The 14,604-nt window shown below is 51.0% G+C and overlaps 1 protein-coding gene across 1 annotated transcript in view; it reads right to left on the bottom strand.

Annotated features, from left to right (window-relative positions):
- Nucleotides 1-14,604, bottom strand: part of cubn (cubilin (intrinsic factor-cobalamin receptor)) — a 277,880-nt gene that overhangs the window by 134,164 nt on the left and 129,112 nt on the right. Inside the window, exons 54-58 of the mRNA XM_072451238.1 lie at nt 13,987-14,212; nt 12,807-12,994; nt 10,705-10,861; nt 9,756-9,905; nt 8,201-8,386 (exon numbers count right to left, since the gene is read on the bottom strand). Coding sequence (XP_072307339.1) covers nt 8,201-8,386; nt 9,756-9,905; nt 10,705-10,861; nt 12,807-12,994; nt 13,987-14,212 — 907 coding nt within the window. The remainder of the gene's footprint in view (nt 1-8,200; nt 8,387-9,755; nt 9,906-10,704; nt 10,862-12,806; nt 12,995-13,986; nt 14,213-14,604) is intronic.

Here is a 14,604-nt window from a genome sequence, read left to right as displayed (position 1 = left end):
GGGGTCTGATGGGGTCTGAAGGGGTATGAAGGGGTCTGAAGGGGTATGAAGGGGTCTGATGGGGTATGAAGAGGTCTGATGGGGTATGAAGGGGTCTGATGGGGTCTGAAGGGGTCTGATGGGGTCTGAAGGGGTCTGATGGGGTATGAAGTGGTCTGATGGGGTCTGAAGGGGTCTGATGGGGTCTGATGGGGTATGAAGGGGTCTGAGGGGGGCTGATGGGGTCTGAAGGGGTCTGATTGGGTCTGAAGGGGTATGAAGGGGTCTCATGGGGTATGAAGGGGTCTGATGGGGTATGAAGGGGTCTGATGGGGTATGAAGGGGTCTGAAGGGGTCTGAAGGGGTCTGATGGGGTATGAAGGGGTCTGATGGGGTCTGAAGGGGTATGAAGGGGTCTGATGGGGTATGAAGGGGTCTGATGGGGTATGAAGGGGTCTGATGGGGTCTGAAGGGGTATGAAGGGGTCTGATTGGGTATGAAGGGGTCTGATGGGGTCTGAAGGGGTCTGATGGGGTCTGAAGGGGTATGAAGGGGTCTGATGGGGTATGAAGGGGTATGAAGGGGTCTGATGGGGTATGAAGGGGTCTGATGGGGTATGAAGGGGTCTGATGGGGTCTGAAGGGGTCTGATGGGGTATGAAGGGGTCTGATGGGGTCTGAAGGGGTCTGATGGGGTCTGATGGGGTATGAAGGGGTCTGATGGGGTCTGATGGGGTCTGAAGGGGTCTGATGGGGTCTGAAGGGGTCTCATGGGGTATGAAGGGGTCTGATGGGGTATGAAGGGGTCTGATGGGGTATGAAGGGGTCTGATTGTGTATGAAGGGGTCTGATGGGGTCTGAAGGGGTCTGATGGGGTCTGAAGGGGTATGAAGGGGTCTGATGAGGTATGAAGGGGTCTGATGGGGTATGAAGGGGTCTGAAGGGGTCTGATGGGGTATGAAGGGGTCTGATGGGGTCTGAAGGGGTCTGATGGGGTCTGAAGGGGTCTGAAGGGGTATGAAGAGGTCTGATGGGGTATGAAGAGGTCTAATGGGGTATGAAGGGGTCTGATGGGGTCTGAAGGGGTCTGATGGGGTCTGATGGGGTATGAAGGGGTCTGAAGGGGTATGAAGGGGTCTGATGGGGTATGAAGGGGTCTGATGGGGTATGAAGGGGTCTGATGGGGTATGAAGGGGTCTGATGGGGTATGAAGGGGTCTGATGGGGTCTGAAGGGGTATGAAGGGGTCTGATGGGGTATGAAGGGGTCAGATGGGGTATGAAGGGGTCTGATGGGGTCTGAAGGGGTATGAAGGGGTCTGATGGGGTATGAAGGGGTCTGATGGGGTATGAAGGGGTCTGATGGGGTCTGAAGGGGTCTGATGGGGTCTGAAGGGGTCTGATGGGGTCTGATGGGGTATGAAGGGGTCTGATGGGGTCTGAGGGGGTCTGAAGAGGTCTGATTGGGTCTGAAGGGGTATGAAGGGGTCTCATGGGGTATGAAGGGGTCTGATGGGGTATGAAGGGGTCTGATGGGGTATGAAGGGGTCTGATTGGGTATGAAGGGGTCTGATGGGGTCTGAAGGGGTCTTATGGGGTCTGAAGGGGTATGAAGGGGTCTGATGGGGTATGAAGGGGTCTGATGGGGTATGAAGGGGTCTGAAGGGGTATGAAGGGGTCTGATGGGGTATGAAGGGGTCTGATGGGGTCTGAAGGGGTCTGATGGGGTCTGAAGGGGTCTGAAGGGGTATGAAGGGGTCTGATGGGGTATGAAGAGGTCTGATGGGGTATGAAGGGGTCTGATGGGGTATGAAGGGGTCTGATGGGGTATGAAGGGGTCTGAAGGGGTATGAAGGGGTCTGATGGGGTCTGATGGGGTCTGAAGGGGTCTGATGGGGTCTGAAGGGGTATGAAGGGGTCTGATGGGGTATGAAGGGGTCTGATGGGGTATGAAGGGGTCTGATTGGGTATGAAGGGGTCTGATGGGGTTTGAAGGGGTATGATGGGGTATGAAGGGGTCTGATGGGGTATGAAGGGGTAGGAAGGGGTCTGAAGGGGTATGAAGGGGTCTGATGGGGTATAAAGGGGTCTGATGGGGTATGAAGGGGTCTGATAGGGTCTGAAGGGGTCTGATGGGGTATGAAGGGGTCTGATGGGGTCTGAAGGGGTATGAAGGGGTCTGATGGGGTCTGAAGGGGTCTGATGGGGTCTGAAGGGGTATGAAGGGGTCTGATGGGGTATGAAGGGGTCTGATGGGGTCTGAAGGGGTATGAAGGGGTCTGATGGGGTATGAAGGGGTATGAAGGGGTCTGATGGGGTATGAAGAGGTCTGATGGGGTATGAAGGGGTCTGATGGGGTATGAAGGGGTCTGATGGGGTATGAAGGGGTCTGATTGGGTATGAAGGGGTCTGATGGGGTCTGAAGGGGTCTGATGGGGTCTGAAGGGGTATGAAGGGGTATGAAGGGGTCTGAAGGGGTATGAAGGGGTCTGATGGGGTATGAAGAGGTCTGATGGGGTATGAAGGGGTCTGATGGGGTCTGAAGGGGTCTGATGGGGTATGAAGGGGTCTGATGGGGTATAAAGGGGTCTGATGGGGTCTAAAGGGGTATGAAGGGGTCTCATGGGGTATGAAGGGGTCTGATGGGGTCTGATGGGGTCCGAAGGGGACTGATGGGGTCTGAAGGGGTATGAAGGGGTCTCATGGGGTATGAAGGGGTCTGATGGGGTCTGATGGGGTCTGAAGGGGTCTGATGGGGTCTGAAGGGGTATGAAGGGGTCTCTTGGGGTATGAAGGGGTCTGATGGGGTATGAAGGGGTCAGATGGGGTATGAAGGGGTCTGATGGGGTCTGAAGGGGTATGAAGGGGTCTGATGGGGTATGAAGGGGTCTGATGGGGTATGAAGGGGTCTGATGGGGTCTGAAGGGGTCTGATGGGGTCTGAAGGGGTCTGATGGGGTCTGAAGGGGTCTGATGGGGTCTGATGGGGTATGAAGGGGTCTGATGGGGTCTGAGGGGGTCTGAAGGGGTCTGATTGGGTCTGAAGGGGTATGAAGGGGTCTCATGGGGTATGAAGGGGTCTGATGGGGTATGAAGGGGTCTGATGGGGTATGAAGGGGTCTGATTGGGTATGAAGGGGTCTGATTGGGTCTGAAGGGGTCTTATGGGGTCTGAAGGGGTATGAAGGGGTCTGATGGGGTATGAAGGGTTCTGATGGGGTATGAAGGGGTCTGAAGGGGTATGAAGGGGTCTGATGGGGTATGAAGGGGTCTGATGGGGTCTGAAGGGGTCTGATGGGGTCTGAAGGGGTCTGAAGGGGTCTGAAGGGGTATGAAGGGGTCTGATGGGGTATGAAGAGGTCTGATGGGGTATGAAGGGGTCTGATGGGGTATGAAGGGGTCTGATGGGGTATGAAGGGGTCTGAAGGGGTATGAAGGGGTCTGATGGGGTCTGATGGGGTCTGAAGGGGTCTGATGGGGTCTGAAGGGGTATGAAGGGGTCTGATGGGGTATGAAGGGGTCTGATGGGGTATGAAGGGGTCTGATTGGGTATGAAGGGGTCTGATGGGGTCTGAAGGGGTCTGATGGGGTTTGAAGGGGTATGATGGGGTATGAAGGGGTCTGATGGGGTATGAAGGGGTAGGAAGGGGTCTGAAGGGGTATGAAGGGGTCTGATGGGGTATAAAGGGGTCTGATGGGGTATGAAGGGGTCTGATAGGGTCTGAAGGGGTCTGATGGGGTATGAAGGGGTCTGATGGGGTCTGAAGGGGTATGAAGGGGTCTGATGGGGTCTGAAGGGGTCTGATGGGGTCTGAAGGGGTATGAAGGGGTCTGATGGGGTATGAAGGGGTCTTATGGGGTCTGAAGGGGTATGAAGGGGTCTGATGGGGTATGAAGGGGTATGAAGGGGTCTGATGGGGTATGAAGAGGTCTGATGGGGTATGAAGGGGTCTGATGGGGTATGAAGGGGTCTGATGGGGTATGAAGGGGTCTGATTGGGTATGAAGGGGTCTGATGGGGTCTGAAGGGGTCTGATGGGGTCTGAAGGGGTATGAAGGGGTATGAAGGGGTGTGAAGGGGTATGAAGGGGTCTGATGGGGTATGAAGAGGTCTGATGGGGTATGAAGGGGTCTGATGGGGTCTGAAGGGGTCTGATGGGGTATGAAGGGGTCTGATGGGGTCTGAAGGGGTCTGATGGGGTCTGATGGGGTATAAAGGGGTCTGATGGGGTCTAAAGGGGTATGAAGGGGTCTCATGGGGTATGAAGGGGTCTGATGGGGTCTGATGGGGTCTGAAGGGGTCTGATGGGGTCTGAAGGGGTATGAAGGAGTCTCTTGGGGTATGAAGGGGTCTGATGGGGTATGAAGGGGTCTGATGGGGTATGAAGGGGTCTGAAGGGGTCTGAAGGGGTCTGAAGGGGTCTGATGGGGTCTGAAGGGGTCTGAAGGGGTCTGAAGGGGTCTGATGGGGTTTGAAGGGGTCTGAAGGGGTCTGATGCGGTCTGATGGGGTCTGATGGGGTATGAAGTGGTCTGAAGGGGTCTGATGGGGTCTGAAGGGGTCTGATTGGGTATGAAGGGGTCTGAAGGGGTCTGAAGGGGTCTGATGGGGTCTGAAGGGGTCTGATGGGGTCTGAAGGGGTCTGATGGGGTATGAAGGGGTCTGAAGGGGTCTGATGGGGTCTGAAGGGGTCTGATGGGGTATGAAGGGGTCTGAAGGGGTCTGATGGGGTATGAAGAGGTCTGATGGAGTATGAAGGGGTCTGATGGGGTATGAAGGGGTCTGATGGGGTATGAAGGGATATGAAGGGGTCTGAAGGGGTCTGATGGGGTCTGAAGGGGTCTGATGGGGTCTGAAGGGGTATGAAGGGGTCTGATGGGGTATGAAGGGGTCTGATGGGGTATGAAGGGGTCTGATGGGGTCTGAAGGGGTCTGATGGGGTTTGAAGGGGTATGATGGGGTATGAAGGGGTCTGATGGGGTATGAAGGGGTATGAAGGGGTCTGAAGGGGTATGAAGGGGTCTGATGGGGTATGAAGGGGTCTGATGGGTTCTGATGGGGTCTGATGGGGTCTGATGGGGTATGAAGGGATATGAAGGGGTCTGATGGGGTATGAAGGGGTCTGATGGGGTATGAAGGGGTATGAAGGGGTCTGATGGGGTATGAAGAGGTCTGATGGGGTATGAAGGGGTCTGATGGGGTATGAAGGGTCTGATGGGGTATGAAGGGGTCTGATTGGGTATGAAGGGGTCTGATGGGGTTTGAAGGGGTCTGATTGGGTCTGAAGGGGTATGAAGGGGTCTGAAGGGGTATGAAGGGGTCTGATGGGGTATGAAGAGGTCTGATGGGGTATGAAGAGGTCTGATGGGGTATGAAGGGGTCTGATGGGGTATGAAGGGGTATGAAGGGGTCTGATGGGGTATGAAGAGGTCTGATGGGGTATGAAGGGGTCTGATGGGGTATGAAGGGGTCTGATTGGGTATGAAGGGGTCTGATGGGGTCTGAAGGGGTCTGATTGGGTCTGAAGGGGTATGAAGGGGTATGAAGGGGTATGAAGGGGTCTGAAGGGGTGTGAAGGGGTCTGATGGGGTATGAAGAGGTCTAATGGGGTATGAAGGGGTCTGATGGGGTCTGAAGGGGTCTGATGGGGTATGAAGGGGTCTGATGGGGTCTGAAGGGGTCTGATGGGGTCTGATGGGGTATAAAGGGGTCTGATGGGGTCTAAAGGGGTATGAAGGGGTCTCATGGGGTATGAAGGGGTCTGATGGGGTCTGATGGGGTCCGAAGGGGTCTGATGGGGTCTGAAGGGGTATGAAGGGGTCTCATGGGGTATGAAGGGGTCTGATGGGGTCTGATGGGGTCTGATGGGGTCTGAAGGGGTCTGATGGGGTCTGAAGGGGTATGAATGGGCCTCTTGGGGTATGAAGGGGTCTGATGGGGTATGAAGGGGTTTGATGGGGTATGAAGGGGTCTGAAGGGGTCTGAAGGGGTCTGATGGGGTCTGATGGGGTCTGAAGGGGTCTGAAGGGGTCTGAAGGGGTCTGATGGGGTTTGAAGGGGTCTGAAGGGGTCTGATGCGGTCTGATGGGGTCTGATGGGGTATGAAGTGGTCTGAAGGGGTCTGATGGGGTCTGAAGGGGTCTGATTGGGTATGAAGGGGTCTGAAGGGGTCTGAAGGGGTCTGATGGGGTCTGAAGGGGTCTGATGGGGTCTGAAGGGGGTCTGATGGGGTATGAAGGGGTCTGAAGGGGTCTGATGGGGTCTGAAGGGGTCTGATGGGGTATGAAGGGGTCTTAAGGGGTCTGATGGGGTATGAAGAGGTCTGATGGAGTATGAAGGGGTCTGATGGGGTATGAAGGGGTCTGATGGGGTATGAAGGGATATGAAGGGATATGAAGGGGTCTGAAGGGGTCTGATGGGGTCTGAAGGGGTCTGATGGGGTCTGAAGGGGTATGAAGGGGTCTGATGGGGTATGAAGGGGTCTGATGGGGTATGAAGGGGTCTGATGGGGTCTGAAGGGGTCTGATGGGGTTTGAAGGGGTATGATGGGGTATGAAGGGGTCTGATGGGGTATGAAGGGGTATGAAGGGGTCTGAAGGGGTATGAAGGGGTCTGATGGGGTATGAAGGGGTCTGATGGGGTCTGAAGGGGTCTGATGGGGTCTGATGGGGTATGAAGGGGTATGAAGGGGTCTGATGGGGTATGAAGGGGTCTGATGGGGTATGAAGGGGTCTGATAGGGTCTGAAGGGGTCTGATGGGGTATGAAGGGGTTTGATGGGGTCTGAAGGGGTATGAAGGGGTCTGATGGGGTATGAAGGGGTATGAAGGGGTCTGATGGGGTATGGAGAGGTCTGATGGGGTATGAAGGGGTCTGATGGGGTATGAAGGGTCTGATGGGGTATGAAGGGGTCTGATTGGGTATGAAGGGGTCTGATGGGGTCTGAAGGGGTCTGATTGGGTCTGAAGGGGTATGAAGGGGTATGAAGGGGTCTGAAGGGGTATGAAGGGGTCTGATGGGGTATGAAGAGGTCTGATGGGGTATGAAGGGGTCTGATGGGGTCTGAAGGGGTCTGATGGGGTCTGATGGGGTATAAAGGGGTCTGATGGGGTCAAAAGGGGTATGAAGGGGTCTCATGGGGTATGAAGGGGTCTGATGGGGTCTGATGGGGTCTGAAGGGGTCTGATGGGGTCTGAAGGGGTATGAAGGGGTCTCATGGGGTATGAAGGGGTCTGATGGGGTCTGATGGGGTCTGAAGGGGTCTGATGGGGTCTGAAGGGGTATGAAGGGGTCTCATGGGGTATGAAAGGGTCTGATGGGGTATGAAGGGGTCTGATGGGGTATTAAGGAGTCTGATGGGGTATGAAGGGGTCTGATTGGGTATGAAGGGGTCTGATGGGGTATGAAGGGGTCTGATGGGGTCTTAAGGGGTCTGAAGGGGTCTGAAGGGGTATGAAGGGGTCTGATGGGGTATGAAGAGGTCTGATGGGGTATGAAGGGGTCTGATGGGGTATGAAGGGGTCTGATGGGGTCTGAAGGGGTCTGAACGGGTATGAAGGGGTCTGATGGGGTATGAAGGGGTCTGATGGGGTCTGAAGGGGTCTGATGGGGTATGAATGGGTCTGAACGGGTCTGAAGGGGTCTGAAGGGGTCTGAAGGGGTCTGATTGGGGATGAAGGGGTCTGAAGGGGTCTGATGGGGTCTGAAGGGGTCTGATGGGGTCTGAAGGGGTCTGATGGGGTATGAAGGGGTCTGAAGGCGTCTGATGGGGTCTGAAGGGGTCTGATGGGGTATGAAGGGGTCTGAAGGGGTCTGATGGGGTATGAAGTGGTCAGATGGGGTCTGATGGGGTATGAAGTGGTCAGATGGGGTCTGATGGCGTCTGGGGTTCACCCCCTGAAAACTGTGAAGAAATCATAAGTGACTTTCTGCATTTTGGTGATTTTTAGTTGAACTATTTGACCAGGCTGTATAATATGGTTTTATGTTTTAAGGTAAATGTATAAAGTTTGTCTTCCATGCGCCGGCTGCTTCAGCATTGTTCTCCGTGAATATTTGCCCAATTAATGGCTAATTGACAAATAGCCAATCATGTGTTGAACACAAAGGGGGCGGGGCCAACAATGGGAAGGCCCCTGCTCTGAAGAGAATCCACAAATGGTCAAACAAATGATTGAACAGTAACAACCCTGAAGATCCATTCGGGGTGTGATGCTCTCTGGACTCACCAAAAGCAGAGTATTCTGCCATGAACCCTGTGTCTGAGACCACCGAGTCGGAATAGAAGTTGAGCCGCATGGGCCCCAGGGTGTAGAAGGGCCCTGGAATGGTGGAGCCACACACAGTAGCGATAGGGAGCCCGCCAGAGCGCAGATTAAACACCTTCAGACCATCGTAACTGCACGAGGAGTGAGCTGAAACATTTAGAGAACAAAATGTCAGGTGAAAATGCAAAAGAACAGTAAAGACGTCATATTCATCATCGACACATAAACCGTCCTTCAAACTAAAGCAGCACTTCCTCAGCCCTGATGACATACTTAGGGGAGGCCCCTAAATGTTTGACATTTAGTCCGGGGGAGGAGCTTAGAATAAAACATTAAATTCTTTCCCAGCTATTTTTATATTTATATTATATTATTTCACAATCAAGGTAAAATTAGGTAAATTTAGAGTTAGGATTAGGTTTAGGTTTAGGAACAGTTAAAGGTTAGAGCTTTGGGACATGGGACGTCCCACTGGAACCAACACTGTTGAGGGGATAAAACCAGGATAAGACAATTGATCTTAAGATAAGACAAGATAAGATAATCCTTTAATGTCCCACAGGGACATGTGGTTGTTCCACTGCAGTAGAAACAGGAGGAAAGGACAGATTATAGGAAGTCTCAAAACACACTCTTAATAGAACTCTCTTATGTTCAAATATATTTTTTACTAAGTAACTTTAGTGATGGAGCGCCTATCGCAGCTCATTTTTGAATATACATGGTCCAAAAGCATGAATTATAATTCAAATTAAAATACATCTCCTTTTTTATTGAAAAGAGGAATAAAGCAGTATAATCACACACAGAAACATTTAACATTGCCAAATATAAAAAGGGTTCGGGGTCCCAGGTTAGGGGTCCCAGGTGAGGGGTCTCAGGTTCGGGGTCCCAGGTTAGGGGTCCCAGGTGAGGGGTCTCAGGTGAGGGGTCCCAGGTGAGGGGTCTCAGGTGAGGGGTCTCAGGTGAGGGGTCTCAGGTGAGGGGTCCCAGGTTAGGGGTCTCAGGTTAGGGGTCCCAGGTGAGGGGTCTCAGGTGAGGGGTCTCAGGTTAGGGCTCCCAGGTTAGGGCTCCCAGGTTAGGGGTCATGTTGTATGGCCAGTTATATGCCCAGACACAGCATGGGGCGACGATGGCCACGCCCCGAGAACACATGTTTAACCAACACAGGGACAAAGAGGTTTAATGAGGTAAAGATGTCGTTTCCTTTAACACAGAGTAAAGATGGAGTAAAGTCACACGTCATGACTCAGGACATTATTCTTCCGGACGGCTCCCAATGACTTTATCATTATTTTTACGTAAATATTTCTCAAGTCATAAACATGTTTATTCAATTATTAAAATATGATTATCTCAATAATCCATTAGTTGTAATTAATCGATTGAATTGTTTATTTATGTGTGTACTTTGAGTCCTACACGCTTCTGCATGTCTTCTTTTTAGACTTGATAAAAAAGCAATGATTAGCTCCACAATGTCACATGTACGTTTAAGTCTTGCTGATGGTCGTACCTTCGAGCTGGAACACCTTGAATGTGAGGACCACCACAGTCTGATCCCCCGCGTGGATGGTGTAGTTACAGTTGGCTCTGAAGGGGTAGTCTGAGGGGTAGTTTGGAGACACCACACTGCCCCTGGGGCCCGTGAAGTTGGCCCCGCACCCTGAGGACACAGGAGCCACATGTCATCAGCAGCACACTGCACCACACAACTATGCAATGTACCATCATATATTCTGACATATTCATTTTATTTGTATTTATTCTTGTTAGAAAATATATATTTCATGAAATACACGTCTTTAAGCGAGAAACTTGCTGGAGCCTGATCAGAAAGTATGTATAGATATTTCTGTGCGCATTTTTGGTTTTGTTTTTTAAATAATCTGTATTAATAATGATCTTCTGTCTGTGAAAGGTGCTGCACAAATGACATTTACTTATTTATCACTAATTGAATCAATTAATATTGAACTCTATTAGAGACTATTTTAAGGCAAGTCTTAAAATGGTCTTTTTGTCTTATTTCTTTTAACTTTAGCATTTTATGGGAGCCAAAGATGTCTGAGGTTTTTCCTCCAGTTTGGGGGTCAATCCCTGAGTCCTCCTCTGACCACGGGCACCACCTCCACCTCCACCTTCCACACCTTCTCCAGCTCCTCTCTGAGCCCTTGGGTCACGGTTAGGTATTTCTTCACTTTCCTTGTACTTCTTTGAGGTTGAGGTTGTGATTTTGCCTTTGGGATTACAAGGTGCTTAAACCATCTTCTGCTGTGGACCACCTTCTGTCTCTTTGCTGTGGATCCTGGTGGTGTGGGTTAGGGAGTCCATGTCTCGCTCTTAAAGTACTGAAGTAGTAAAGGACTGATCTAATTGTAAGTACTACATGGACAAACTAGGATGTGCACATATATATATATATATATATATATATATATAATGGTCAGAGACAGCTTTCTTACTGGTGATGAAGGAGGCGGAGAAGCCCTTGGCTGGGGCCCCTGTGCTCTGGAAGCGCACAGTCAGGAGGTTCCCAGGAGCAATTACAGGCTGAGGGGCCACAGAGCCACAGGTGCTGGACAAGAGGGCGTCTGAGTTCTGTGCACGGCCCGACCAAACCTGCAAACACACCACCATGAAGTACTGCAATTGTTCTGTTATGCATTAATGTTGTGTTTTTAGTTTAAAAGTGCATATTTGATCTATGCTTTAATTTCATTGCATTTGTTTTCTTATGCCGCCATCTAGTGGACACTTTAAATGTCGCAGGTAGAGCACATGTTTAAAACAAAACTTTATTTAACCGGAAGTAACAGCGTGCCATGAAGGCACCAGGCACGGCCGCACGCAGCTTTGGCTGCTTTTGGAGATCGCAGATTTCTTTATTTTGAGGTTGCATTGCCGGTATGTAATGTTGTACGCGTGCACAACAGCTGCATTTATGTTATTTCTATAAGCCAGTGTTCAGTATTGAATTTGACTGTTCCATCTCTGCAATATGTTAATTACACGCTAACCACGTAGCCATCAATATTGCGTCATCTAGTCTACTTTGTATACATATATGTGGATTTGTTTATTATTTATATGTATTGTAATGGACATGTTTTGATTTTAAATATGTCTTATTTTCAGTTTCACCTTTTCAAACATCATTAAACCTGATAAAAGACAACGTGTCTGCAGAGTCTTTGATGTGAGAGAGGAGTTAAACCGGCTAAAGTCTCATAACAGCACAGCAATACTACATCAGTACTGCAATACTACATCAGTACTGCAATACTACATCAGTACTGCAATACTACATCAGTACTGCAATACTACATCAGTACTGCAATACTACATCAGTACTGCAATACTACATCAGTACTGCAATACTACATCAGTACTGCAATACTACATCAGTACTGCAATACCACATCAGTACAGCAATACTACATCAGTACTGCAATACCACATCAGTACTGCAATACCACATCAGTACTGCAATACCACATCAGTACAGCAATACTACATCAGTACTGCAATACCACATCAGTACTGCAATACTACATCAGTACTGCAATACCACATCAGTACTGCAATACTACATCAGTACTGCAATACTACATCAGTACTGCAATACCACATCAGTACAGCAATACTACATCAGTACTGCAATACTACATCAGTACTGCAATACTACATCAGTACAGCAATACTACATCAGTACTGCAATACCACATCAGTACTGCAATACTACATCAGTACTGCAATACCACATCAGTACAGGAATACTACATCAGTACTGCAATACTACATCAGTACAGCAATACTACATCAGTACTGCAATACTACATCAGTACTGCAATACTACATCAGTACTGCAATACTACATCAGTACTGCAATACTACATCAGTACTGCAATACCACATCAGTACAGCAATACTACATCAGTACTGCAATACTACATCAGTACTGCAATACTACATCAGTACTGCAATACTACATCAGTACAGCAATACTACATCAGTACTGCAATACTACATCAGTACTGCAATACTACATCAGTACAGCAATACTACATCAGTACTGCAATACTACATCAGTACAGCAATACTACATCAGTACTGCAATACTACATCAGTACTGCACTACGACTGTATCCAGAGAGAGAGAGAGAGAGAGAGAGATAAACCAGGTCTAAAGCAGGACTAAAGCAGGACTATAGCAGGACTAAACCAGGTCTAAAGCAGGACTAAAGCAGGACTAAAGCAGGACTAAACCAGGTCTAAACCAGGTCTAAACCAGGACTAAACCAGGTCTAAAGCAGGACTAAAGCAGGTCTAAAGCAGGACTAAAGCAGGACTATAGCAGGACTAAACCAGGTCTAAACCAGGTCTAAACCAGGACTAAACCAGGTCTAAAGCAGGACTAAAGCAGGACTAAAGCAGGACTAAACCAGGTCTAAAGCAGGACTAAAGCAGGACTAAAGCAGGTCTAAAGCAGGACTAAACCAGGTCTAAAGCAGGACTAAAGCAGGACTAAAGCAGGACTAAAGCAGGACTAAAGCAGCTCACATACCCTGACGTAGCTGGAGCTGCAGGTGGGAGAAGTGTCTGGGATGTGAAAGTCGGGGTCAAAGGTCATCTCCAGGTGGTTCCCCTCGTGGGCGATGATGTGCCACAGACATTCAGAGTTGGCGGGGAAGTTCTGAGGGTGGTCAGGAGACTTGATGGTGCCACTGTCGGCGTGGATGACCCCTCCACAGCCTGCACCACAATCACAAGCTTTTACAACACTCTGTCTGACCCTCTCCTCCTCAGTCTGACCCTCTCCTCAGTCTGACCCTCTGCTCTGTCTGACCCTCTGCTCTGTCTGACCCTCTGCTCTGTCTGACCCTCTGCTCTGTCTGACCCTCTGCTCTGTCTGACCCTCTCCTCCTCTGTCTGACCCTCTGCTCTGTCTGACCCTCTCCTCCTCTGTCTGACCCTCTGCTCTGTCTGACCCTCTGCTCTGTCTGACCCTCTGCTCTGTCTGACCCTCTCCTCAGTCTGACCCTCTCCTCTGTCTGACCCTCTGCTCTGTCTGACCCTCTACTCCTCTGTCTGACCCTCTGCTCTGTCTGACCCTCTCCTCCTCTGTCTGACCCTCTCCTCTGTCTGACCCTCTGCTCTGTCTGACCCTCTGCTCTGTCTGACCCTCTGCTCTGTCTGACCCTCTCCTCCTCTGTCTGACCCTCTCCTCCTCTGTCTGACCCTCTGCTCTGTCTGACCCTCTGCTCTGTCTGACCCTCTCCTCCTCTGTCTGACCCTCTGCTCTGTCTGACCCTCTCCTCAGTCTGACCCTCTCCTCTGTCTGACCCTCTGCTCTGTCTGACCCTCTCCTCCTCTGTCTGACCCTCTGCTCTGTCTGACCCTCTCCTCCTCTGTCTGACCCTCTGCTCTGTCTGACCCTCTCCTCCTCTGTCTGACCCTCTGCTCTTTCTGACCCTCTCCTCAGTCTGACCCTCTCCTCTGTCTGACCCTCTGCTCTGTCTGACCCTCTCCTCAGTCTGACCCTCTCCTCTGTCTGACCCTCTGCTCTGTCTGACCCTCTGCTCTGTCTGACCCTCTGCTCTTTCTGACCCTCTCCTCCTCTGTCTGACCCTCTCCTCTGTCTGACCCTCTCCTCAGTCTGACCCTCTCCTCAGTCTGACCCTCTGTAGCGCTCTCTAGTGGACAGACAACAGCAGTACATGAAATAGTCACATGTCTAAACTTGCCTGAGGAGTCGGCTGACCACGTCGCCACAAATCCGCCCCTCGACACAGAGTGGTCAGCCAGGAAGACCACGGCCAGTTTATTGGAGCCTGATTGGACAGTGCCTGGAGAGGAGGTCCCGCAGTACTGGCCAATCAGAGGAGAGCCAGGGGAGCCCCCGTTAAATATAGTGAGGGAGTCCCAGCTGCAGGAGGAGTGTGGCTCCAGGCTGAAGTAAGTGAAGGTGAGCTGAGGACACACCAGAGGTCAGTCTGAGGAGCCACACACACTCTGGAGAGCCACACACACTCTGGAGAGCCACACACACTCTGGAGAGCCACACACACTCTGGAGAGCCACACACACTCTCAGCCACACACACTCTGGAGAGCCACACACACTCTGGAGAGCCACACACACTCTGGAGAGCCACACACATTCTGGAGAGCCACACACACTCTGGAGAGCCACACACACTCTGGGGAGCCACACACACTCTGAGCCACATACACAAGACGGCAGTGCAGAAAAGTTGAAAAAGCTGAACTTTTTCTGTTTAGACTTATACACCGTGAAATAGTATGTTTAGGCTACTTGGGCAGTTCTCCTTGGGCAGTTCCTTGGGCAGTTCCTTGGGCAGC

The sequence above is a fragment of the Eucyclogobius newberryi genome, unplaced genomic scaffold, assembly GCF_026437365.1.
Source record: "Eucyclogobius newberryi isolate DKJ021-1_F unplaced genomic scaffold, fEucNew1.0.hap1 SCAF_18, whole genome shotgun sequence".
NCBI classification, from domain to species: domain Eukaryota; kingdom Metazoa; phylum Chordata; class Actinopteri; order Gobiiformes; family Gobiidae; genus Eucyclogobius; species Eucyclogobius newberryi.
Note: the sequence above shows the minus strand (reverse complement) of the source record. Positions and strands in the feature narration are given on the sequence as shown.